This window comes from Heterocephalus glaber, unplaced genomic scaffold (assembly GCF_053883595.1).
Source record: "Heterocephalus glaber isolate CG9 unplaced genomic scaffold, H.glaber_assembly_v1.0 deba00001556, whole genome shotgun sequence".
Classification (NCBI taxonomy): domain Eukaryota; kingdom Metazoa; phylum Chordata; class Mammalia; order Rodentia; family Bathyergidae; genus Heterocephalus; species Heterocephalus glaber.
Genome location: NW_028258347.1, coordinates 1,996,328 through 2,021,376, shown reverse-complemented (window position 1 = coordinate 2,021,376; position 25,049 = coordinate 1,996,328). Strand labels below are relative to the sequence as shown.

The window sequence follows — 25,049 nt, the reverse complement described above, 5'->3', positions numbered from 1 at the left end:
GCGCACGCGTCCATCTGTATGTGTGTCTGTGCACACGCATGAACACGCCATGTGTGTGGCCCGACTCCTGCAGTGCCGGGCTGGGGTCCCGAGAGATGCTGTCTTCGAATCTGACTCAAGCGAGTTAGCCACAGCGGGCAGCCGGGAGGGGACGGGAAAGTGGGGAGCCACCCGGCCCCGCCTCCGCCCGCCCGCGGAAGGAGCGTGTGGGAGGCCTGGACTCACCCGATCTGACCCGTGAGGTCACAGCTCTCTCCCCTCCGCCCTGTGCCGGGCAGGTGGCAGGTGGGCATGCGGTCTGCTGTGACGACCGAGCAGGGGTTCGGACAGGGTCGGTCATCTGCCCCGGGCCGCAGGGCTGAGGGGCTCGGACCAGGCAGTGCCCTGGCCGGCTGTGACGGACACACTTGCTTTCAGGCTCTACAAAGGGAAGGGAGGCCGGGTTTGAGAGCACATGCCCATAATTCCAGGGAGGCTGAGGCAGGAGGGTCGCTGCTGTGCGGAGGCCAGGCTGCATTACGCAGCAAGACTGTCTCAAAAAGCAAGACAACAAAGGGGCTGCGAGGGGTGTTTTAGAAGTTGGCACAAATAGGACGGAGATGATTCTATTACCTTTCTTTCATTCTCCTGGCAACCGGGCCAGATCCTTTGTGTGCAACACGGACACAGTGACACGTCGGGGCCAACGTCAGCGTGCTTGGGTGAGCGGCCTGGGGGGTCACAAGGCCCCCGTCCCTGAGCCTCCCCTGGTGCTCTCTGGCGCCTGCCCTGGGCTCGCCATGGCGATCGCCCCGCACAGCTTGCTCTTTGCAGAGGGACCGCGTGTGTCTGCAGCTGTGATGCAGAGGGCACAGCCGCTGGGGCGGAGCTGAGTGTGACCTCCCGCCCTTTCGCGCAGCCTCGGCCGGCCCTGGGCTTACTGACGCCTGGCCTGCCGCACAGCGGGCAGAGGGAGCCGCTCCCTGGGCAGGCGACCCGGAGCCTCCTGCGCCTCCACCCACTCCGGCCATCCCTCCCGTGGCCCGGCCACCCTGCCCGGGGTCTCCCTCTGCCACCAAGGAGAGGGCAGGCGCTGTGCACACAGGCTGCCCAACAGGCTGCAACTGCGGCCTCCATTCTTGCCGACAGACGGGCGAGGGCGCCGGACGCCGGTGCTGTGCCACAGGAAGGTTTGCTTGCTTGGAAATATATCCTTCATTCCTTCTGAGTCACGGAGGTTTAGACTCTGTCTCACGTATCCGTGGGCTGTCTTTAACCCATTCATACCTTTTTGTTTTTTGAGACAGGGCCTCGATGTGTGATGTGTACTTTAGGCCGGTCTTGAACTCACTATGTAGCCCAGACTGGCCTCAAAGTCACTGAGACCCTCCTGTCTCAGCTTCCTGAGTGTTGGGATTACAAAAATGCATACATATCCATTGTATGTATTAATAGAGCTCCATGGGATGGTTCCATACTTGCATACAGCAGGCACTGATCAAATCCAGCCACTCTTTACCCCACCCCCTTCCCAAACTGGCAATCACTATTCTGATTTCAGGCCAGTGTTTTTAGCTTCCACACACTCAGTGCTTGCCTGTGCCTGGATTATTTCCTGTAATCTAACATTCTCCAGTTCTATCCCCTTCACTGCAAGTGAGAGGATTCAGTATTTCGCTCCTCTTCATGGCTGAGTAGTACTCCAAATGTAGCTATGTCACATTCTTTCTCTGCTTCAGCTCTGGTAGGCACCAGCTGACTCCTCATCCTAGTGCCCTAGCTGTGTGAAGAGGATCCTCCAGGCAGGATCCCGGAGGGCCTCACTCTCCAGGCACAGGGTTCCATCTGTCCATCTTTGTCTGCAGCCACCCCGGGCGCACTAAAGTGGGAGGGCATTATAAGGAGGGCTGCAGGGGACTCTGCTCCTGCTTGGGGGTGGATCCTGGGGCAGCCTGGGCAGGTGCTGGTTTGCATCCAGCAGTACCCTCCATCGTTTTCAACTTCCTCTGCCACTCTGCCGCCACTTCCTGTCTCTTGGTTAGGGGAGGGGAGGCCCCGTAGTTGGGAGTCGGAGAGATCACCTCCAGCGGGGTGGGGGGGTTCCCAGAAGAAAAACAGGGTGCTGGCCCTGGAAGGGAGGCTGGGGGCCAAGGGACAAAACTCCTGGGCTGCTCCCTGCTTGCTGCTTATCCCAGGACTGGGACAGGAGTGCGGCCCAGACGCCACCTGGCCCCAGAATCCCCAGTGTCTTGGGAAGTAAACCAGGTGCAGAAAGACAAAGCCCTCCTGACCACCGGCACCTACGAGTGAGGTGCAAAGCGCTGACCCTGGAAGCAGTGAGTGGCAGGGAGCCTGGCGTGGCTGGGAGCTATTGGGGGTGTGTTGTTGGCGGGCATGAAACTTCAGTGAGACGCGGGTAAGCCCAAGAGCTCCACCGCACCCCGTGCTGACTTTAATCTACCGTGTTCTTGAAAAATCCTGAGAGGATGAGTACACGGCATTCTCATCACAAAGGTGGGAACCCGGTGAGGTCAGTGGTCCGCATTTAGGCGTCACCATGTTAACCTACTTCACAAGATCGCGTCGTCCACAGTTAATGTGCACGGCACAATTGTATCTGTAGACGTGAAAAGTGAAAATGAAGCTAAGCTACTGGGAGAGATGGGGAATAAGGAAATACATGCACAGAATATGCTGAGATGAAATGCTGATATATTTGCTTATTCCTGTTATCCTCACGTTTCCAATTTTGCCATGGACAAGGGGGAAACATTCGAGATGTGTTTTTCCTTGCCCACGGCCAGGCTCAGTTTTGTGATTGTCGAATAGCGCTGCTCTGGGCAGGCAGGTAAGAATGTGCGGGTGAGGGCTTCAGGCCATTCCCCTGCCGAGAATATTTTATAATCACAACTGGAACACATATGTTGCTCTCTGACACATAAAAATAATTTAAACTTCTCCACATGAAAGACAGTGCCCTTTCCCCATCACCATAAAGAGCGGTCTCTTTGGTTTGCCCTCGGAAAGCGAAATAACTATGCCATGAAATGTTAAGCCACGTTCTGCTCTTAGTGACCCTGGGTACAGTGGCAAAGTCCTGGCTTAAGAGAGTGGCCGACGTTCTCCCACCCCTTCTGTTAACATTTTACGTTCGTCACAGGAGCCGGCAGTGATGCAGGCCTTTTGTTTGTTGTTTACAAACCTAGAACCATCTCGGCTAAGACTCACCATCAGGCTGTGAACTTCAACATCTTCGAGGGCATGGTCTGCCACGGGGTGCCGCTGGTGACGATTTCAAGGGGCAAAGTGGTATACGAAGCTGGAGCTCTGAACGTCACCCCAGGACATGGGAAGTTTATTCCACGCAAACCATTTGCTGAATATGTTTACAAACGAATCCAGCAGCGAGACCAGGTGAGGCATGCCACAGCAGTGCTGCAGCCAGCTGGCCCGTCACTGCTCTGGGGTGCGGGTGGCCGTGGAGGTGATCACGTGTCATTCAGCGAAGCACACTGCTGGTGTGAGCCTGCACGGATGAGTCCATTCAGATTTTCTCCCGGTTCAAGTTCACAGTCCTTGGGGGCCTGTTGCCAATCCAGTTAGTCAGGGACCCCAAGAAGCACCCAGATGCTAAAGATGCAGGATCTTATCAAGGGAGACCCCTGGAGAGAAGGGGAGGGAGGCAGGTGAGCCTGGAAGAACGCCACTCCAGTGTGACCCAGGAAGGAAAGAAGAAAAGGTGGAGTAGAAGGACCCTAGAGCCCAGACAGCCTGAGGTGGCGGGGCTGGAGTGGTGAGTGGGACCTTCAGGGAGTCCTGCCCGAGTCTCCTGTTTCCCAGCCAAGGTGGTGCCCATTCACTGGCTGGAGCCACTGTAGGAGGCATGGCCTGGGTTCAGAGCTGAGTCGTGGTCCCTGAAGAGTGCAGTGTCCTTGAGTGAAGGACCACCAGCCAGCGGTGGAGGAAGGCAGTAGATGCAACACAAATTCTACCTTGGCTTCCTGTTCCTAGCCAGGGGGCCAAGAACAAGTTCTCTGTCCTCCTGGGGCTCAGTTTCCTCTCCTGGGTAATGAAAACATTTTCTCCTAACACACTGTGAGAGTCAGGTAAGACTGTGACGTTGGAAGGCCCGTGGGCGTCAGTATCACCGGCCTCTCTGCTCCTGTTTCCACCACTGTGCCATAAGAGACCCTCAGATCTCTGGAAAAACTGTGTCATGAAAGAGATATTGATCTTGAGCCTTCAGTTTATCTTGAGCTTTCACAAATGTTTGCTTTGTTTTGTAGATTTTTAAAATAGTTTTTACATTTCACTCTACTAAATACACAAAATGTTAAAAATTTTCAGATTAAACATTGTTTGATTTCTGGATTTTGGAATGGGGAGAGCAGCCCTGTGACCTCAATCCCAGAAAACAGCAAAGTTGCCAGCCTGGGGGCCCCAGCAGGGCGAGGGTCCTGGTTTCTCCAAAGGCTTCCCTGTGCACCTCCTGGGCCTCGAAGATCTGTCACCCTGTCACCCTCAGAGCCTTCTAGAGCCTCCGCTCTCCTTTCTGTTTTTCAAATAAGCATTCCTACTCCACAGTCCTCTGGCTGTGTTTCCACCCATTTCTCGTAGCTCTGCAATCTCTTTGATTTCTCTTCTAATGTTTTGGGAATTTTGTTTTACTTGTGGAATCTCGGAATCCATTACACAAGATTTCTCCCTTTTTCAATGCTTCCAACAGCTTTGACTGGACACACAAGAGCTCTAGAATGCTCCCCATTCAGCACTACAGTCCTGTATATAATGTACTTCTGGCAACACTGGTGGTGTTGGAGGTTATGGCTCTTTTCCTGGGGGGTCATTTAGAAGTATTGACACGGCAGGTGACAAGTGGGTGGAGCCCATAAGGACTCTAGGTGCTTCTGAACCCCTGCGTGGTAAACAGCAGCAGTTCTGACACTGATGTGTGCTTACTGAATGCAGGGCTTCTTGCCAAGGGCTCTGTCACACAAATCCCTTAGAGGGAAGGGGGTGCCACCTCCCTCATTGTAGAGATTAGGACGCTGAAGCTGCAAGAAATTAACAAGCTTGTCCATGTCACACAGCTAGGATATGGCAGCACAGAGCATAATCCTGGCTGTCTAACTCCCAAAAGTGTATACCTCAGCAATCAACTCTGCAGTAAACTGTAGACTGAGCTAAATGAGGTACTAAGAGATAAATCACTCCCGCATTAGTTTTGGAAAAGAATCTCTCAAAAATTTAATCTGAGTTGGAGCCATTGATGACAGCCACTTCCTCTGTAGTCCAGGGAATGGATAGAAAGGGTGGCTTTGGGAAATCATAAGGAGGGAGCGCCGACAGAACTGAGTGGAAGACCATGTTAATACTTGAAAGGCACAAGGTGGCTCATGGTAGTCAGTTCCGTTTTCCTGCCACCAGGGGCACTGGACTAACTGGGAGCCTAGAATGGGCTGTGTTTAAATGACTGACGGCCTAGTGGTCTTCTTGTAGGGAAAATGTTTTGGGCAGCAGATCACCCAGTGACTGCTGTTATCAGTTCTCCTTTTCAGATTGTTTTGTGTTTTGTCGGCAGAGTTAATGTCAACTCTGTTTTTTTTGTGTTGACTATCAATTTTTGAATTATTTTATTTTTGTAATATTTTCCTCTGATAAATTTTTAGCCATTTTAGCGCATTCAAAAGACAATAAGTAATAATGATCATCTATCAAATGTTCTGAGAACTTACTGCTCTCCCCGTAGGCCCTGTATTATGTAGTTTGTAGTCATTTTGGCAAAATAGATGGTAGATGTTATCATGAAATATAACACACATCCACATGGTAGGTACTATCATTCTTACTTTACAGAACAGAAGGCTGGGTTTCAGCAAAATTAATTTCCCTAGGCTAAAAAGTATAAGTATAAGAGCCAGGATTTGTGATAGATCTTTCTGATTCCCACTGTATCATGGAACCTCTGTAGAAACAAGAAAAGAGAAGAAAATGGTCATGAAACCCAAACCATTATTTTGAAAATGTTGGGAAAAAGTCAAATAAAAATGGTAAAATGAAATGAAGTTTAGGGATTGTCTAGAGGTATTTTAGACCCCTCCTGTTTGCTGTGTTGGACAAAGATGATTTATAGAATAAAAATATCACACAACAAATACCAGATTTTAAATTCACACTATGTTATCAGAGCTTTTTCTTTGGTTTCCACCTAAATTTTTCAGATTTCTTGGGCTGGAGGTATTGCTCAGTGGTAAAGTATTTGCTGAGCACGCACAAGGCCTTGGGCTCAATCCCAAGTACCAGACAAATACACAAGCTCAGATTTCTTTCTGAGTGGGAATTACAGCACAAAAGCAAGCAGGAAGGGCCATGGTATTTCTCCTGCTCACCCCTTATCCTCCCCAAGAAAATGCCACACTTTCCATTTGAACGCTCACAGCACAGGTTAGAGCACCACATCAGCACTTCCAGGCTTCATCTCAGCCATTCTCCTGGCCAGAGTCTCATGTCCTTTGGGACAGCATCTGATTCTTCCTACTCTGACCCTTGCTGCATGGCAAGCATCTGAAGGGTACTGAACCAGAAACAAGAGCAGTAAAGGCAGTTGTTTCAGAGGAGCGAGAAGGAGATTTAAATAAATGTACCCAGAAAATTGTCCCTCGCAGCCTCAAATAGTGGGGTTATCTGTGAGCTAGTGAAATCCAAGATTTTACTGCTTAATAAATCTAACATCATCCCACCAAACTGCACTCACTGTTACTTGATGTTATGAGGCATTTCAAAAGAAACGAGAGATACTTTTATCCAATTAGACCAGTTGGAAAATTGTTATTTATTTTAAAATTTAGCCAGTGGAACCTTATGAGAAAAAATTTTAAATCAGAAGATGAGACACTGAACCTTATTTGATAAGTATTTTATGGTAAAACATTTTTATCTTTTAAAGAAGAATGTTAGAGGAAAATAAAGAGACATAAAAGGGAAAAAAATAACAACAACTTAGATATTTCAGCAGATTCCTGAAAGAACAAAAGTAAGTACTCTTAATTTTTTTACCAAAGTGTATAGCACTTTACATTCAGATAGATTGTATTTATGGAATATTTGTATGTTTGCAGTGTTAGGATTTCCTCCAAAATTCCAAAGGATGGACTTTCTTTAAGTTATTCTTCTAGTCATCTCTTTTTCTCTTTTTTCAGCAATAAGCAACTCCAGCCTTTTCTGGAGAACACAGGTCACATTGCAGTTCATAGAGAAACAGGAATAGCTTCTAGGAGTAGTATACGGTTTCAGAATACTGCTGCCAGAGCTTTTAAACTGGGCTGTGTCTTAGCAATGATAAGCACAATTTGCCTTGTAGATAAGATAAAATTGGGTGGATGGCTAGTTTGGTCCTTGAAATGAGCATTTTCTATTTCTGAAATAACAGTTTGTGGATGTCTCTCTTAAGGTGGTGGCTCAGAGAAAGTAATGTAAGATGTGCCATTGGCTGCCAGCATAGTCCTAATTTCCCCAGATTGATTGCTCATCATAATAAAAGGCAAAGTGAATGCTAAGCCAGCACACACTGGCTGACTGACACATGTGTTCTGTCTGCCCAAGACCCCGCTAGCCATGCAGTTTAAAATCAGACAGAGTGGGAGTATTCACACCACAGAAATGCAGGCCAGTGCTTAAGCTGGGATTTTAAGGGTAATGAGAAAAGGAAGAGTAAAGCCCTTCCTACCACCAGCGCCCTGCTGGATATGGGACCCTTTCCAAGTACAGGTTGAACATCTATAAATTGAAATCTGAAATCTGAAACACCGTGAGTGCTGAAACGACACTTTGCAGCATCTCAGAGTCAGATTTTTCAGACTAAGAATGCTTAACCAGTAAAACCTATGCAAATATAGTCTGGAAATCTCCAAGATCCAAAATACTTCTGATCTCAATCATTTTGAGAAGGGATACTCAACCTGAACTCTCTTTTTATGCTTTAGCTAGTCACTCAAAGCTTATTCCATCGATATCTATTGATTACCAATTAGGTTTCAAACATAGCTTAATTCTTACAATAATCCCGGGAGACAAACAGCGGTCATTCCTGTTTTATAGATTCAGAGCCTGAGGCTCTAAGTGGCCATTTGGGACACAAAGCCAGGTTCATCCCCCCAAAGTCCGCCCCTTTGGCCAGCATCAGCGGGACACCATAGTCACCAAGTTCAGTCCTGCTCACAGGCACGGCCGCCACCTCCCGCCTGCCCCACAGAGGGCTCCCCACTCCCTCTGCCCACGGGGTTCACTCACCCAACTGGCCAACTTACCCAAGGAGCCAGCCCTGAAATAGGGCCCAGCTCTGTTGCATTGTCCTTGAGAAACAGCTCACAAGGTATTTTGAGGTTCATTGCAGAGATCGGGTGGCCTGGAGGTCATTGTCAACATGCACACATTTTCTGGATCAGCTCTATTTAACCTGGGATCACTTGCATCCTGGCAACTCACGGAACCTGGGGTGGCCCCGTCAGTGTGCACCAGCCAGGCAAGAATTTCACCTCATGGAGTTAGCATTTACTTGGGCTACTGGGTGTCAGGCCAGTGCCTGCTGTTGGGAATGTGGAACTTCAGTTGTCTTTATTGGCATTTTAGGATCTCAGCCCTGTGGGCAGCTGTGTATCAGTAGCTCCCTGGGGCCCTAGTGGTCTCTGTAGGTCGTGCTCTTTTTAGAAAATCTAGCATCCCAGCATGCCCTTGGCAGACAACATAGCTAAGTTTTCTATCAATCCACAGTTCCCTCCTCCACTGACCAGCTAACCGGAAGCATCTCCGCAATTATGCAGCTATAATGATGATTGCAATTAATGTCTAGTCCTAGCTCGGCATATGGCACGAGTCTCATTGATGTCTATTAGTTCATCACAATGACAATTATCATTAAAGACCACGAACTCAAGTTGAACTCTCATCTGCTCAAGCAGTGAAAGTTCCAGTGTGCCATCCGGTGAGCGGCCACCTGTCCCTGCTCCTGGCCCATCCCAGTGGACACCACTGCTGTGAAGGTCGATCCCCTGACCCTGACCAGCATGCCCAGGCTGGGGGTGCTACAGCCCAGACCGACTCCTGAACATGCACTCTTGGGACATTAGATCCTCCTTGAGGAATTGTCATACTCTTGACTAATGCTACCCTCAGTAGCACATAATAGGTTCCAAGAAGCCCTTTCATTTCTAAATGTCTGCTGTGTTCCAGGCACAGTGCGGGGTGCTAAGGATGTAGGTGCTGGTAAGGCAGCAGGCCCCAATCTCAAAGGCCTTAGGCTTGGCGTGTTTCAGCTCTGGTTCCTGGTGCTCACACCTTAGTTCTGGTTGACACACGTTTATAACTCAGTGCTGAATTCTATTAGCCTCTTAGAGGGATCTGGGTAAGGGAGAGATCAAGCCTAGAGATAAAGCGGGGAATCATAGTGCATAAATTTAAAACCTCGCATCTGGGCCACCAAGGAGACTGTGTTTGAGGAGAAAGAGGCCTTCAGAGGGAGCTCTGGGTCCACCAAACTTCAGAGATCAAGGAGACAGGAGACCAGCAAAAGCGTGGAGAGAGCTGAGCAGAGAGGCAGGAGACAACAGGAGAATGCCGAGTTTGTCACTTCCCTCGTCGCTGAGACACGACACCCAACACCCATAACTTAAAGGAGGACAGGTTTATTTTGGCTCATGGTTAGAGGCGATGGCTGGCCGATTCCAAGGCAGAAACAGCAGGGCAGAGGGGCCTGGTGGAGGAGAGCTGCTCAAATCATGGCGGCCAGGAAGCAATGCGCAGGGAGCCCTGGGGAGGGAGAGGCCCCTTCCCGGTCACCCCCAGGGACGCACTCCCGACCGAGCCCCACCTCCTAAGAGCAAGTCAGCTTGGCCCCACCGTGACCTGCTCTCCTTCCGCAAGCCCCGCCCGTGAGCCCCTGAGGCTGTGGGGGACATTCCCCAGCCAAGCCACAACAGAGTCTCAAGGCAAGAGGAGAAACCTGCCTGGCTCTTCATCCTGCCCTTTCTGTGTGTTTTCTGCCGCATGAATGTCTTCTAAGCATTGAGTACACTTTCAGCTGGTGGAGCTGGGGTGGCGTGTGTGTGGCCACTGTATTCATCAGGGATGCCCAGGAAAGAAACCCGCTTCCTTTTGACTGAACCACTAATGCAATCCGTGGGCATTGAATGTTGGTCCCACCATGGGCTGAGTCCGCATCACACTGGACGCTTCACGCTTTGTATGGAAATTTGCTCTTGTTGCCAGAAAGAAGGGGTAAGACTCGTTTTTCTAAGAGCAGTAGGTTAAGTCTACTCCCCAAACAAATGTGTGCTGAGCTGAAAACAGCTTTGGCCATGCACGACTCCTCGGGCCTGGCATCACCCCACCTGTCATGGTACACCCTTCCCGTGGTTCTGAAACAGATGCAGATGACAGGCCGGGGCCGGAGGTGGTCTGGAGGTGAGTGGGATGTAGAGCTGGTGCTGCCCACCCCAAGGACAGGTGAATAGTGGCAGGTTACAGGCGCTGAGCCCGGGCCTTAGATGTCCGTGATTCCTGTCAGTTTCTCAGAGCACGGGATCGTGGAGGTGGGACAGTGAAGGCTCCGAGAGAAGCAGGGTTTGGTGCTGTGTGGCCCTGTGGCAGGGTGGACGACTCTTTGCTCCAAGCCCACGCCGTGGGCCACTGCAGTGTGGTAGTCTGAGTGGGCGGAATGAGCCCTACAACCGCTTGTTATTTGTCAGTGTTCAATAAGTGTGTGTTTGTGTTACGATGTACAAAGAGCTTGTCTGTACCAGGTGTGATGCTAAGGGCTCTCCTGTGCTCGATCCTCCCCACATTCGATCCTCCAAACAGCCCTGTAATGGACGTGCTGCCCTTCGCCCGTTCACAGCGTGGAGCGCATGCTCGGTGGGCAGTTTGGCTGTTGAGCCCCAGGGGCTGCTGCCTCTCTCTGGCTGCTGACTGGCTGTGCACATTCAGACAGCACGCTTCAGTTCCTTCTTCTGAATCTCTTTGCTTCTCCAGTCTGCTGAAGCCCTGAGGCAACTCCTGCTGAGTCCAGTGGAGGATTCTGCCTCAGAACAGACCTCCAAGCTGGTGAGATTCTGCAGGAGGAGAGGCCCCTAGGAGAGGGACACATGCAGATTGGCTGTACCCTGGGCAAAACCCTGGGACAGCAAAGCACTGGCACACATGGCCAGCTGGGATGGAGGCTGGCAGAAGGCAGAGGGTCAGAGGGCTGCGGAGCCAGAGAAGGGAGGCTTGGCAGTGGCTCTGGTGAGACCCCTGCAGCTTGTCAGACCTAGATCAGCACCTACACAGAGAGGAGGACCCCGAGACTCTGGTCCCTCGGAAGCCCTGGGACAGGGGGCAGCATGGTTGACACGCTATGAATTCGAGAGTTGTCTTTTTCTTTTCTTCTCTCTGCCACAATTTATGAAGGGAGCTGCCCTTAGCCTTGCATTCAAGCAGTCGGTAACCCTGAGAGAACGGAAATGTGTTCTGTTTCAGACCTGCACACCCACCCCTGTGGAGCGGGCACCGTACAGGGGAGAAGTCATCAGCCTGAGATCCAGAGAGGCACCAGAGGATGCCACAGCGGGGACCGGCACGCAGGCCGCCTCCTGATCGGCTGCCGGGTAAGGCGCAGAGGGTAGGAAAGTATTCCCAGGGTAGGAAAGTATTCCTGGGCCAGTTGCAGCACGTGGGTCCCCATAGGAGATTAGTATCTCTCTCTTCACAAGTCTTTGAAGAGTCCAAGGTCAAAAGCTTCAAAGAGATGTAGACTCAGGATAGCTGAGCCCGGGGAGACGGTGAAAGACCATGATGCAGCACAGGCGGATGAGCCTTCTGTTGGAAGAAGCCCTTGGGCTGACTGGAGATACGCTGTCCGGGCCGTTAGGAGCCCATGGAGAGCGAGAGGCAGAGGACTGGTTACAGGCAGCAGGCCTCTCCTTCCCTGAAAACAACACCGCCGTGCCATGCTTGAAGCTTCCAGATCCATCACGACTTAGAGGCAAAAACGAATCCTTGTAATGGAAGCACGGTTATGATTAGTACGTAGACTCTCCACCAACCCCATGGCACCAGGGTTTGAATAATGAGTGCTTGAAAAAGAAGCCCCCTGTATTCCTTCCACGGCTGGATGCTGTCCGCCTTTAACAGTGCTCTCCAGCCCCCAGTGCCAGCATTTCTGTCACTTTCAGATCCCTGGAATTATTCTTCCAGTTCAGGAAGATTTGTTAAAAGTTCGGAGGAGGATTAGCTTCAGAAGGCAGCGATGTCAAACTCTGTTATTAAAGGCATCTGCAGGAGTGGGCTCAGTGTTCTCTTTGATGAATGCATTACTGGCCTTAGCTTGGTTCTGCCTCTCTTTGTGAGACAGCAGGTTCCCCTGAGCACCTTTCATTTTCTTCAAAGGTGAAATCAGAGGAAACGATGCCGCAGCGGGCTTCAGCCAGTGCTGTTGACCTCATTTCAGCGCCTGGAGACCCCTGGGCCTCACGATTCCCTGCGAGAAGCGACTGCGGCCTTCTCAGCTGCACCTCTGTTGCTGGACCTGAGACAGAGGTGGAAATGAGCATTGCCGAAGTGGGCCGTCCGCTCCTCGGCTTGGCTTTCCAGTGCCCTCTGTGCCTGTGCTACGTTTCTTTCTCTGTATTTTTAAAAATCACTTTCTTTCCTGTTTAGAGGTTTTCAAAGGGCTGATTTGCTCTAAGCCAGCGCTGTGATTTTGCGTGGGATGTGGTTAATAAACCCTGAGGTCTTCATGGTATGCTATGCCGCCTGAACCTGTGGGTCCCGAACAGGTACCCCAAGAGTGTGGTGTCTGCCGTGCTGTCTGCCGCCTCTGCCAGAGCTGGACCCTGACAGCCCCGTGTCATCCAGCCGGGCGCTGTCCAGGGCGGCCCCATGGAGACGGCGGGGTGCAGGACTCAGGTGCAGCTCATCTGGCCCCGCCCCTCCGCTGCCTGCCACGCCCGACCCTGCGTGCAGGGCTGAGCCTGTTTCTTCTCCTGGGTGCAGAGGTCAGGAGGGGTTTTAAACCCGAAGCCGGGCACGTCGGGCGGCTGTGTTCCCCTGTGGCACCTGCCCGGCCTGCCTACTTCGATCTGTCTGCTGCTCAGAAGGGGAGAAGGAGCCAGGAGGCCCGGAGGGGACCCTGACTCTTCCTTCTCAGGTACCTGAAAGTCTTTTACTTTTCTCCCGGACTTTGATTGACATGGAAACCTCACAATGAAACAACAGAGTCCTCGGAAGGAAATATTCACAGCGCTTTCCTACCCAGAAGCCAGCGCCCATTAGCGTTCAGCTGCGATGTCTTCCCCACAGCCTGTGCTGGCCTCAGCATGACGGGGTTCAGTCTCCCTCACGGTCCCTCACAGCAGACCCCACCTCGCACCTCGTCCTCCCCGCCCTGTGGAGGGGTCCTCAGTGTCCTGGGCTCCACATCCGGGGTTCTGCCAACCGCGGATCAAAAATACTTGAAAAATAATTGCATCTGTTCTGAACGCGTCCAGACCTTTTGTTGTCCCACCCCTGGACAAAGCAGTGTGACAACTGCTTCCGCGGTGCCTGCACTGTTTAGCTGCTGTAGTAATGGAGAGGGGAGTCAGGCCTAAGGCAGGACCGTGTGGTTCGAGAACACGCTGCGCTGCGCCGTCTGACACAGGCCCCTGAGCATCCTCAGGTGCAGGCTCTGCAGAGCCCGGAACCCACGCCCTTATACTCAGCACTGAGCTGACAGCAATGCTGGGGTCACAGCTGAAACCTCCTGCCCCTCTCTGCCCCCTCTTCCCCCGGGGCAGCTGTCGTCCTGGTCTGGCTCTTTGTTCCCGTGTGCATTTTTTGTGCACAGCCACAGCGCACAGTGCAATCTCCTGTCCACTCTTGCTCCGGGCTACAGCCTCCTCTGGCGAGCGTCCCCGGCATCAGCACTCAGCCCAGCTGCCCGGAGCCACGCTGGGTGCTGGTGAACTCCTCAGCGGAGGCGCCGCCCTCAGCGAAGAGTCTCAGTCCCTCTGCCTCCTCTCCAAGCTCAGGAGCTGACCCAGGGCGGGGACCTCACCCGGGTTTGCTTCTGCATTTCTGGGGCCAGGGGCGGAGCTCCTTCTCCTGAAGCGGAATTGCTCTCCCTGTTCCTCAGCTTCTCCTCACGAGGCCTCCACGGGCTTGCTGGGCCTGCGTGGGCACCCACACCACAGATGACCGCGCTGACCGCTGGGCTGGTGGTGACGGGGGGGGACAAGCCCGGTCTCTCAGACAGTCCCTCCTTCCTGCAGAGAAGTCTGCCCGCCGGGGGCAGCGACAGACCTGTGCCAGGGCCTGGGGTTCGGGTGAGCCTGGGCACCGGGGCAGGGACACGTGAACAGGCCAGCTGGGGTCTCTGCGGGGAGGCCCCACAGGCCTGAGCAGACTTCAGAGCTGCCGCGGCTGCAACTGAGCCAAGGAGCGGCAGTGGGGTCCCCTCTCTTCTCACCCGCCTACCTGAGATGAAGCCCCCAGGAACACAGCTAGAGTAAACATTATTACTGTCATTGCTATCACTCTTGGCTTTGTGAGACAGGGTCTTGCCATGTAGTTCAGGCGGGCCTTGAACTCACAGCAGTCCTCCTGCCTCAGCCTCCCGAGAGCTGGCATGCAATACCATTCTGAGCAGCAATGTGCTCAGCAAGTCCTTGCAGAAGGAATGAAATGATCTTGGGAGGAGAAGATGATGAAAGAGGAGGGGGGGATAACGCATGAATACAAAGTGAAGCTGCAACAAATCAGTGTTTGGGTGGCGGCTAGGACCAAGCTTGTCTTAAGAGCAGGCCGTGGGGTGTCAGAGGCATCTGTACCAACACTCCCGTCCCTGGGCCTCTGGGGGGCTCAGGTCTGCAGAACCAGCAGGCAGGGCGAGAAAGCACTGGCGGGGGTTTTCAAACTGCTGTTTGGCCTGGCAGTGTGACCTGGTCTCCGTCGGACCTTCGGCTTTGTGCTAATGAACCTCAAACGCGGCCAGCAGACTCTGAATGGCAGCTTCTGCCGGGCTCCGTGAGGCACCGGACCTGACCTGAGCTCTGCATAGCCTCCACCTCTTGCTTCTCCGCAGCTTGGAGCTGGGTAACAGATGGGAAAACAAAGGCTGAGAGAGGAGAAGCAACAGCCTGAAGTCTCCAGGTCGGCAGCAGCCCCGGGCCACTTGTGTGGACAAGGCCAGTCGAGTGCGCTCCCTCGTGGGGACTCGGGGAAGGACGTGCAGTTATGGCAATGTCACCTGCGTTCAGCCCGAGGGTGCTGGCACGGATCAGGCAGCAGGCATACTTCCTGGTGTTGTTCACGTGGTCCTCCTCCCAGCGCCTCAGGGTGGACACATGAGCTGTGGCCTCTCAGAGCCCAGGCCCTGTCCCAGGAGGACCTGGAGAGGGACCGAGAGGCACCCGGAGCCTTTCCAGAGCTGTTTCCTGAGCAGCCACGACGGCCTGGGTAAAGGCACACCAGCCTCGCTGGGTGCTTCCTGCAAACACTTCTCCACCAGAGGAGGTGCAGAGTGACGCACCAGCAGTCTTCACAGGATGGGCAGGGCCTCAGAAGCAATCCAGCACTGGCAAGGGCAGTTCTCCTGGGGCTGTCTGGGGTTGGGTTTCCTTTCTCCTGTGCATTTTATTTAAGATAACTAGACGCAAATTTGATGCTTTTCCCCCTAAACCTACAGTCAGGAGCCCAGGTGGGAAGATGTGGGAGCACAGAATCTAGACTCAAACTGACTCAGTTCAGGACTTTCTTCTGCACCGCTTGGGCAAATCGCTTGAACTCTCCCAAACTACCTGCCTGATCTAGTAATACCCAAGGCTTTCAGGGTACATAAACGGTGTAAGTCAGGAACACTCACACCGTGCGGGGCACAAGCAAGCTCCCAATCGATATCTGTTGCTATTATTGCCTCCGGATCAGCTACTTTCGTGTTCGGTCTCCTAGCAGAAGGAAACCACCCAAGTCCTGTCAGAAACTTCCAGTTTCTGAGTCAGCTGCTGCCCACCATTGCTCAATAGTTCAGCTACAAACTGATCTAAAACTGAAACACAAAGCCTTCCTCAAGGTTCCCCAGTGACTGACTGTTGTTTCCCTATTTACTTTTGTGGGGTCCCAGATTCAAGGGCTGATAGATCACCCTAACCACTGAGACTCAGATGCTCACCCTTCACCCCAGGAGATAAGACGTCGCTGGAGAGGAGAAGGAGACATTGCTGTTTTCTGTCCAAGTTTTCCCCAAGCCAGTGACACATGAGCCTCCCCAGCTCATATATTATTTGGCCTAATTACCGGTGAATGTCAATCCATGAAATCAAAATATTCCTAATGATTTAGAATTTTGTTTTCATAAAAACTAAACTTAAATGGAGTGTTTGTCCCTCGTGACTTGCGTTGGAAGACACACCTTGTGAGCTGTGAGCTGGGGGCTTCACTAGTCACACACAGATCAGAGTTAGCTCAGCCAAGACCGAGGGGCACCACGGGGCGTGGTGGACTCGGTGGAAAGAGAGCAGCAGCGCACCCCGTGGCCTGGGGCCCACCCTGTCCAGCCCCTCCACCCTGGGCAGCGAGGTTCCCTGAGCGTCTCTTATGCGCCCAATATTGGCCTGCAAGACGACACTGAGGGAGAGTGGACCTTGCCCGGGAAGAACAGACGTTGCTGATCACAAACTGCCCGTGTTTCTAATCACAGTGCTGCCACGCCGGGTTAGACCAGACCACAAAGGAGACTGCAGTGAACGTTGCCCCCGCACGGACTGGGGCTGACTTCTGCCCGATCTCCTCACTACCAAGGGCTGCTCGGTTCTCGGTTCTCCTCCTCCCGGCCCCAAGATGGATGAGCGTGTCCGGTGCCCCGAGGGAGGCAGAGCAGGGGTTGTTTGTTGGGGAACAAATTATGGCATGAGCGCTTCCCATGGTCACGGGAACCATCCACCCTGAGGCCCACTGCAGACAGCAGGGCCAGGCCAAGGCGTGAAGTCCAGAGAAGATGCAGGACCCTCACAGGAGGGACCTGCCTGGGAGGAGGCATGCAGGGGGCTGGAATCAGGGTGCAGTGGCCTGGCACTTCTGCCAGGAAGGCCAGAGGCCACCGTTTGTGGGGGTGAACCCTCACATGACGACAAAGGGCCAATGACACACAAGCGCGGAGTTTACGCCTAGGTCTAGGTGGCTTTGAGCAGCAGCTAGGTTTCTTTCCAGACCAAAGAGCTCGGGTAGGGCCATGCCGTCCCTGCTGCGAGCTCCTGGTCCGCCCCGTCTCTATGCGGCGGGTGACTCAGGGCTGGCTGGGTTCCACTAGTGGCTCATTTCCATGGCAACTTGCTTCTCCCTCTTTCTGTTCTCAATCTGTCTTATTTAAAATCCTAACCATGTTTACATCCTGCCCTGAGACTGAGGGTCTTAAATTAAGGAGACATGGTCTTCCCAAAAACTAACTTTAAAAACGTATTTAAGCAAATTAAGGCATAATCTTTAAAAACACAAAACTAGGAACGTATAATTTCTCTATAACTTGCTTGCTAAGAAACAACTTTCCTTGTCAGTCCTCCTCATTGATTTTTTTCTAAAACTCTTTTTTCCATGCATACTGAAAGCTAGCCCCAGAAATATCACCAGGAGGAGAGCAAGGCTCCCCAAGTCTAGTCTGGCTCTCAAACTTCTACCCTGCCCTCTGGACTCGGCCAAGTTCTGGTCATGGCTGCGATCAGACCACCAGTCTCCCTGTCCACACTGGCGAAGATCCAAGCTCCATCTTGAGCATGGGTAGAAGAGTCCCAGGGAAAATTGGATTATATTTCACTGCATCATTTGTATTAGAGCAGTGCATCTGTAATTTCTAAGGCTTCTGGCATTGTTTTCTTCCTTTACTGAGGATGGATCTGCTGACCCTTCCTTCGAGCTCATCTTGTACCCACCCTGAAGTGCGTTTTGACCACAGTGCTTTTGGCTGTAAACTGTAAGACTTTTCAGAAATGCTTTGATGGCGCCCACTAATGCTGGCTGGAGGTCACCTTGTGTGGCTTTCAAGGGGAGTTCCATACTTTTTAGCAGAACCGTCTGCCACGGCTGCAGCCAGTGTGGACGGGCAGGTCCCACGGCTGAGGTCCTGCACCACACGGCTGACCATGCCCAGCTCTCTGGCTGATGTGGGTCCTGGCCTGGGTTTTCCCTCAGGGCCCAGTGAGTCTCCAAGGAGTAGACCGCTTACTGTGGCCGAGGGTGGTTCCCAGTTCCTCAGGACAGCTGTCTTGGACTGTCTCCAAAGCCCAGTGCTGACATCTCCCATCCTCCTCATGCCTGCATATGGAGGTACCAGAAGATGTATAAATGCATTCCAGCTGGGCAGCTGTGCTCTGACCTACTTGCAAAAGACTTTCTAAGACTTGGATTCTGCGCTGGGCACATATGGTGGTGCTTGTAGGGGAGTATCTAAGTTCGGTGTTCTCTCTATTGGATGGAATTATGTTCCCCCAAGAAGATATGTTCACACCCTAACCCCGAGTCCCTCAAGTACAGCCAGCCCTTGTACCTATGGGTTCTGATTCTGCGGATTCAACCAACCCTGGATCAAAATTTTTTAAAAAATAATTGCACTTGGATCAAATACATAAGACTTTTCTTGTCATCATTCCCCTCAAAATACAGTATAACAACTATTCCCAGGGCACTTAAATTGCATTAGATTTTATGTCATCTAAAGATAATTTAAAATATAATGGAGGACGTGTGTGGGTTATATGCAAATACTATGCTACTGTATAGAACGGACTCACAGGCCTGAGGACCGGGTTTTCGTGGGCCCTGGACCAGCCCCTGTGGACACTGCAAAGCAACTGTACAGCCTTAGTTAGAAATGGGGCTTCGCAGAGGCAGTCAGTTAAAATGGGTTACAGAGGGTTAGGTGTGCTGTGAGTCAGTCCCCACCGAGACAAGATGAGGGGATGCTCTATGCAGAGGGAGAGGCAGAAACGGAGCCACACCTGTAAGCAAGGAACCCCAAATCCCATCTGCAACCACAGGAAGGTAGAAAAGATGCCTCCTGCAGAGGGAGCGTGGCTCTACTGACACTGAGTTAGGGTTCTGGGCTGTGAGAACACAAGTGGGCGATCAGGAAGGGGTGCACCCACCAGCGACAAGAAGGTAAAGGTGGGAGGTTTGCACCCCTGGAATCTTCTGACTTCCAAGCTCAGTTCTCCCCATGATAAATGACAATTTGCCCAGTTTGGTAGTTTGTTTCCCGAGTGACAACACTTTCTGTCCTATTGGATGCGAGAAAAAAATATTAGAGATTTCTTCCTCCCCTGACACTTGGTAATGTAATTCACCCAACACTTACTGTCTGAGATGTTGCCTACATGTTTGCAGCTCCTGCTGGGGTAGGGATGCCTGATTTCTCGGTTTCCCTCCTGGGCTCAGCTAGTGACTTGGCTGAGGCTGACCGTGCCACGGGTGACTCACGAACCTGCCAAGGCAGCAGGCAGGTGGGCTTTGGCTGGGAGAAGGGGTGCGGACTGTAACTATTCACTGCAAATTCTCCCCTAGGGACAAGCTCCAAACAAAGTGCTTTCGAACGCATCTTTCCTTTGCTTTTGGTGAAAGCATTCCAGAGGCAAGGAAAGGCAGAGGAGCGCTCACATCCATGGAAGGTTAACCACAGCCAGCGCGAAAATGACGCTGCCTTCTACCCTGGGAGAATCAGGGCGTGCTTGTGCAGAGCTGGCCTCTGAGGTCAGGACAGGGAGAAAGCGATGAGGATGAGGATTTTCCGGGCTTGCAGCCTAATCCCGTCTGTAGAATTTCAAGGTCATCCCAGCAAATGCATCCAAAGCTCTATTCCTAGCAAAAGGCGGAGCTGAGGTGAGAACAGAGGGCTCCTGTCCTAGTCCTGTGCCCTTTCCAGGAGAGGCCAAAACTGGAAAATGCGGACGCCTCAGCCGTAAGATCTAGATTTTGCAGAATTTCATTTCACTAGATTCCCTAAGGGCTGCGGGGCAAAGGCCCCAAGCCAAAAGCTCCTGATTTGACCTCTGGTTTTTGTTGTTTTGTTTTTGCTTTTGTTTTTAAAAATGAACATGCGAATTTATTTGTAGCATTTGGAGATCTGGTGAGTTTCTGTAGCAGCCGGGTGCTGGCTGCTCTGGGAAGTCAGTCAGTCTGTGGGACACCAGGAACTGTTGCCCCGTGGGGACCAACACAGTCTGTTCCGCCTCACTCACCTGGAGGGAAGGGGCACAGAGCACAAAGGAGCACAGGGTCGGTGACAGAGCAGAAGATCTTGTCCAAACATTCAGGCACGGAGCTTTCATCTATTTTTAGATAAAGGAACAGGATGTAGGAATAAAAAAGAGGTTGGTTCTCCCGCACTGCACAATGGTGATGACTCCAGCAAAGCACGCTCTTTCCTATTTTTAACCGGATCACAAGGCTGCGTCAGAGGACTTGCTGCTGACTAATCCCGCCAGGGCGTCTCTGAGCTGCATAAATGCCATCTCCAGAGGCGCAGGAAGATTTGAGAGACAAAAACCTGCGAAGAATGCACGCTGGGCTTCTCAGAAACAGTGTGCACGCCACGGCCGGGGGTTCAGACGCGGCTCTCCTGAAGTTGCCTTGCTCTGGCCGAGTGACACTTTCCAAGAGAACCCTGCACTGAGCAGGCGGAATTAATGTCCCGTGATGCTTTGCTACAGCCCAGCAGTGCTATTTAAAGTGTGGATGGTGGGGAGAGAGACGATGGTCTTGAGCAAAAGTTTTCTAGTTGCACAGCTGTCCCTGCAGGTTTTACTGGAGGAAAGGAATCAGGAGGAAGAGCAAAGGGCTTTAAAGGAGCAAGACACATGGCGACCCTGGCAGGATTCAGCATCAGTCAAGACCTGGGTCGTGGAAGGCAGCCTCTCCCATCTCACGGAGGGAAGGCAGAGTCTGGGAGACACGGTGGGTTCTGCTGCAGCCCCCAGACAGGAGGAAGAAGCTGGGGAGGCCAGGCAAGGTTGCGCACTGGGGAATCCAGGGAGCAGAGAGGCAAAGGGGATGCAGGCCATCGGCAGGCCCAGGGACGGAGAACCCGACCGCCTGCCAGCCAGGGGACCCTCCCTCACAGGGCCTAGGGCCCAGCGCAGAGCTCAGGAGGTCACTCGAAAGCCGGCCTGGGGGAGACACTTTGCCTGGGCCTTGGACTCCCCTTGCCATCATTTCCTTATGTGCAGAGCTGTGAGAGCTTTGCTCACGGGGCTTGGTGAAGAGGAGATCAAGTCGTACACTTGACAAGGGTGGGGGGAACAAGGACACAGCAGCAGCTATGATGACCTTTCCAGGGAGAGCTGAACTGAGTCAAGGTCAGAAGCGCCTCGGTCACGCCAGCCAGCGTCAGGGCCTGCGTTAGGGACCAGTTCTAGGCTGGGGACATCAGTCACCGGCAGAGCCCCTGCCAGTGAACATGAGGTCCTGGGTTTGAGCCCTGGCATCCCATCATGCATGCATGAAGGAAGAGAGGGCGGCGGAGGAGAGAAGGAAGGAAGGACAGCAAAAAAACCCCAGAAAAATAAAAAAAAGCAATTCTCCCGATTTTTAATTCCTCACTGTTTCCTTTATCCCCTTTTGTGTTTTCGAACAAGGTATTTATTTCCAAGAATGCCTTAGCATCCCCACTTGCACAACACAGCTCACTTCCTGTTTCAGTGCTTCCTCACCACTCCTTTTCTAAAAATAATTTGACCGATTTCTTTCGCCCCCTCCTAATGCATACATCCCCCTTACAGTGAGCACATCGCTGGCTCTGAAAAAGCAAGGCGTTCCATTTTCAGGCCGTCAGCCACTGACACTGCAGCCGGACTTCAGGCCTTATGAGATTACAAATGACATTTAGAATTGAATAACTTTTCTGATTGCTTCTTTGTGTCTGAGGAGAAAATAACATTTATTTTGACCTAATGTTATTTTTTCCCTTTTTCATCAAATAAATCACACTAATGACCGGAGAGCTTCCATTGTTCTTTATGATTCATTGATCAACCGTGACAGAACAAGCCAGCCCAACCTGGCCCTGGGGGACAGTCGCTTCCAAGCTGTCTCCCGGAGCCTGCTATCCCCCCTCAGAGAACCCTGAGCTACAAGACTGCAACTTCCTGGAGGGTCCCCCAGCTCAACTCTTTGTCTTTATAAATGAGAGAGTCGAGCTCAGAGGGGTGAATGGCTTGCAGAGTCATCCAGCAGGTTCATGGCAAAGGAAGATTGTTTTTGTCTTTCTGACTTTAGGCATCCCCGTTACATCGCATCCTGCATCAGCTCATGGATTCACAAAGTCTTCCTGCATTTCAGGCTGTCGAGTGCAGTAGTCTGGAGCCAAATCCACCTGCCTCTGGTTTTTGCAAACAAACTCCACTGGAAGCCAGCCACGCCCAGTCCCTCACTGAGGCCATGGAGCTTCCACAGTGGCGGAGTAGGTGGTGGCAATGGAGACCAAAGACCATAAAGCCTAAAATACTCACTCTCTGCCCCGCACAGAAAACGCTAGCCAGTCCCTAGTGTGTATGAAGCCTGGCCGAAGTTCCTGCTTTCCTCTTCTGACTCTCTCAACATTGAACCCTACTGCCAAGAGTTGAAACAAGTGTGGCTGGGCAGAGAACTGTGGAAAGAAGAAAGAGCTTCCGTGTGTTTATCGACTTTGGAGAAGGGCACATGCCATGCCGGGGACTTGACACGTCATCCCATTTAATTCTCACAAGTGCTGCAAGACTGATACTTTAAGCTTCATGCTATAAGTAACGAAAGGGAGGCTCAGAGAGATAAGATCTAAGCTGCTTAAGATTTTGTCACTAATAATTAGAATATGGGTTTGAGTCCAGCCTTCCCAATTCTAAAAGTATCTCTGTTCTTTGTACAATATCATGGGATTTTTGCAGTCACGTTTACTCTCTACTGAGAAAAATGTGATCTACCATCCCCTAAGTGGAAGTAGTTTAATTTAAAAAATGCTATTGGACACTAACTCATATTTAAGAAATAGCTAACTATAGGCCAAAGTTATCCTGTGCATGGTCCTAATGGGTTTGCCCGTGCTCAGGTGGCTGCTCATCCAGACAGGTGTGCTGGACTGCAGGTCACGAGGACCGGACGGCTCTAGATAGGCAACTGGCATTTTGCGTTCTTGGAGAAGCACAGGGGCCCAGCAAGGCACGTGGAAGTTCTGTGTGTGTATCCATTCAGTTACCTAGACACCATCTAGCTGTGTTAATCAAGCGTCCCTCATCTCCAAGGCTACGAATCTCTAAACCAGTGGTAACCGGCTTTGCCTAACTGCCCAACCCATGGATGATGTTCTTTACAATACAGGTTCCTATGACCCTTCCTGACTATTTAAGTCAGGGTCTTAGTCACTTCCTTTGTGGCTGAGACTCAGCACCTGACACTCACTACTCAAGGGAGAAGAGGTTTATTTGGACTCATGGTTCAGTCCATGGTCAGCTGGCTCCAAGGCAGAACAGCAGGGCAGAGGGCCTGGAGAAGGAGCGCTGCTCAGGGTATGGTGGACAGGAAGCAGAGAGAGAAGGGAGGAGCCTGGAGGGAGACCCCCAGTGATCCCAGACCACACGTAACAACCAGCTATAAGCCTCACAGTCCAACCATCTTCTGAAAGCCCCGCTATGAGCACAGGAGGCCGGGGGCAGGGTGGGATCCAGAGACCTGAGATTGGTTTGGGGAATTTACGATTTTATTTTCTTTTATTTTAACCTCTGCAGAGGATTCTGATGATCAGCCAGGTTTGGGAACCACTACTCCAGAGCATGAGGGGCAGCCCTTCTGGTCCGCTCTTGAGTCCTCAAAGCTGTCCACTTCCTGAGCTCCAGGCTGTGGTCAACGGCTATGTCCTTTCTTGTCTTTGCTAAATGAGGCTGAGCACAAGGACAGGGCGACCCCACACACCACACTCTGTGTGTCCTCAGCACCCAGGAAAAAGCCGTGCAAACACTTTCTGCTTTAATTAAAGGGATGGCGGGGAATTGCACTTTTATTTCTGTTGTCATCTTTTTCACTTTCCATTTGCACGTGTTCAAATTGCTGCAATATAAATTCAACTCTGATTTCTCATGCTGAGTTCAAAAGTAAGCTTCTTTTAGATATAGGTCATTAAAAAGCTGGTTATTTATCTCCTTTCCTTTCTTACTTTTAAATATCACTACAACCTTTATGGATTAAATCCACAAGAGGCTCTGAACTCTGAACATTTGGAAGCCTCGGCCATCTGTTAATTTAGGCCTTTCCCTGCATGGTACAGGGCTTATATTAGTCTAACACAACAGCCTTTTAAGTATGGATGCATATCTACACTCAAACCCCGCTCATTTTATCATCTAGTTCCTCTCTTTTGCAATGTAATTTAAATAATTGACTTCAATGATCTTGTTACATGTTGGGAATCACTATTACTAACCCTTACTCTTTGTATTGGTCAGCATCCCCATTACTGGGACAAAATAAAGTGATGCAATTTAAAGGAGGAGAGGTTTAATTTGGCTCATGGTTTCAGTGGATTCAGTCCATGGTTGGCTGGCTTCAAGACTAAAACATCATGGTGGAAGGGTGTGGTGAAGCAAAGCTGCTCACCTCATGACAGCTGGGAGCAGAAAGCAGGGAATGAGCCAGACAGGACAGGGCCAGGGACTAGATGTAGTCACCCAGGCCACTCCCCCATGATCAAGTTCCTCCAACTAGGCCTCACAGCCTAATAGTTCATTCAGCTAGTCACTCCTCAGAGAGTTAACCCATTGATTGGATCAGTGCCCTCATGATCCAATCATTTCTCCAGGAGTCTCTTAATCCAGCCAAGCTGACAATCAAAACTAAGTGGCACACTCACTTCCCAGAAGATATGTGTATTTCTTCCTCTTAGGTGAATTAAGGCAAAAATATATGTGAGAAGACTTTAACATATCCCATATTATAGTTACAATTAATTAGATCTTAACAGAGAAAGCAGAAGACATAGAATCTAAGAGGAAAGATAATGTTTGACACATCGAGTAGAACAATAAGAGAAATCTATTACTAGGCTATGA

At 51.4% G+C, this 25,049-nt stretch overlaps 1 protein-coding gene across 6 annotated transcripts in view; it reads left to right on the top strand.

The window, feature by feature from the left end:
• The window catches only part of Dpys (dihydropyrimidinase), a 63,532-nt gene extending 48,815 nt beyond the window's left edge, over positions 1 to 14,717 (top strand). For all 6 annotated transcript variants that reach the window (XM_087190793.1, XM_087190790.1, XM_021262800.2 and 3 more), the window contains 3 exons: positions 3,186 to 3,393; positions 11,491 to 11,618; positions 12,400 to 14,717. In XM_087190793.1, coding sequence (XP_087046919.1) covers positions 3,186 to 3,393; positions 11,491 to 11,607 — 325 coding nt within the window. In that variant the 3' untranslated portion in view covers positions 11,608 to 11,618; positions 12,400 to 14,717. The remainder of the gene's footprint in view (positions 1 to 3,185; positions 3,394 to 11,490; positions 11,619 to 12,399) is intronic.
• Positions 14,718 to 25,049: the final 10,332 nt, after the last annotated feature.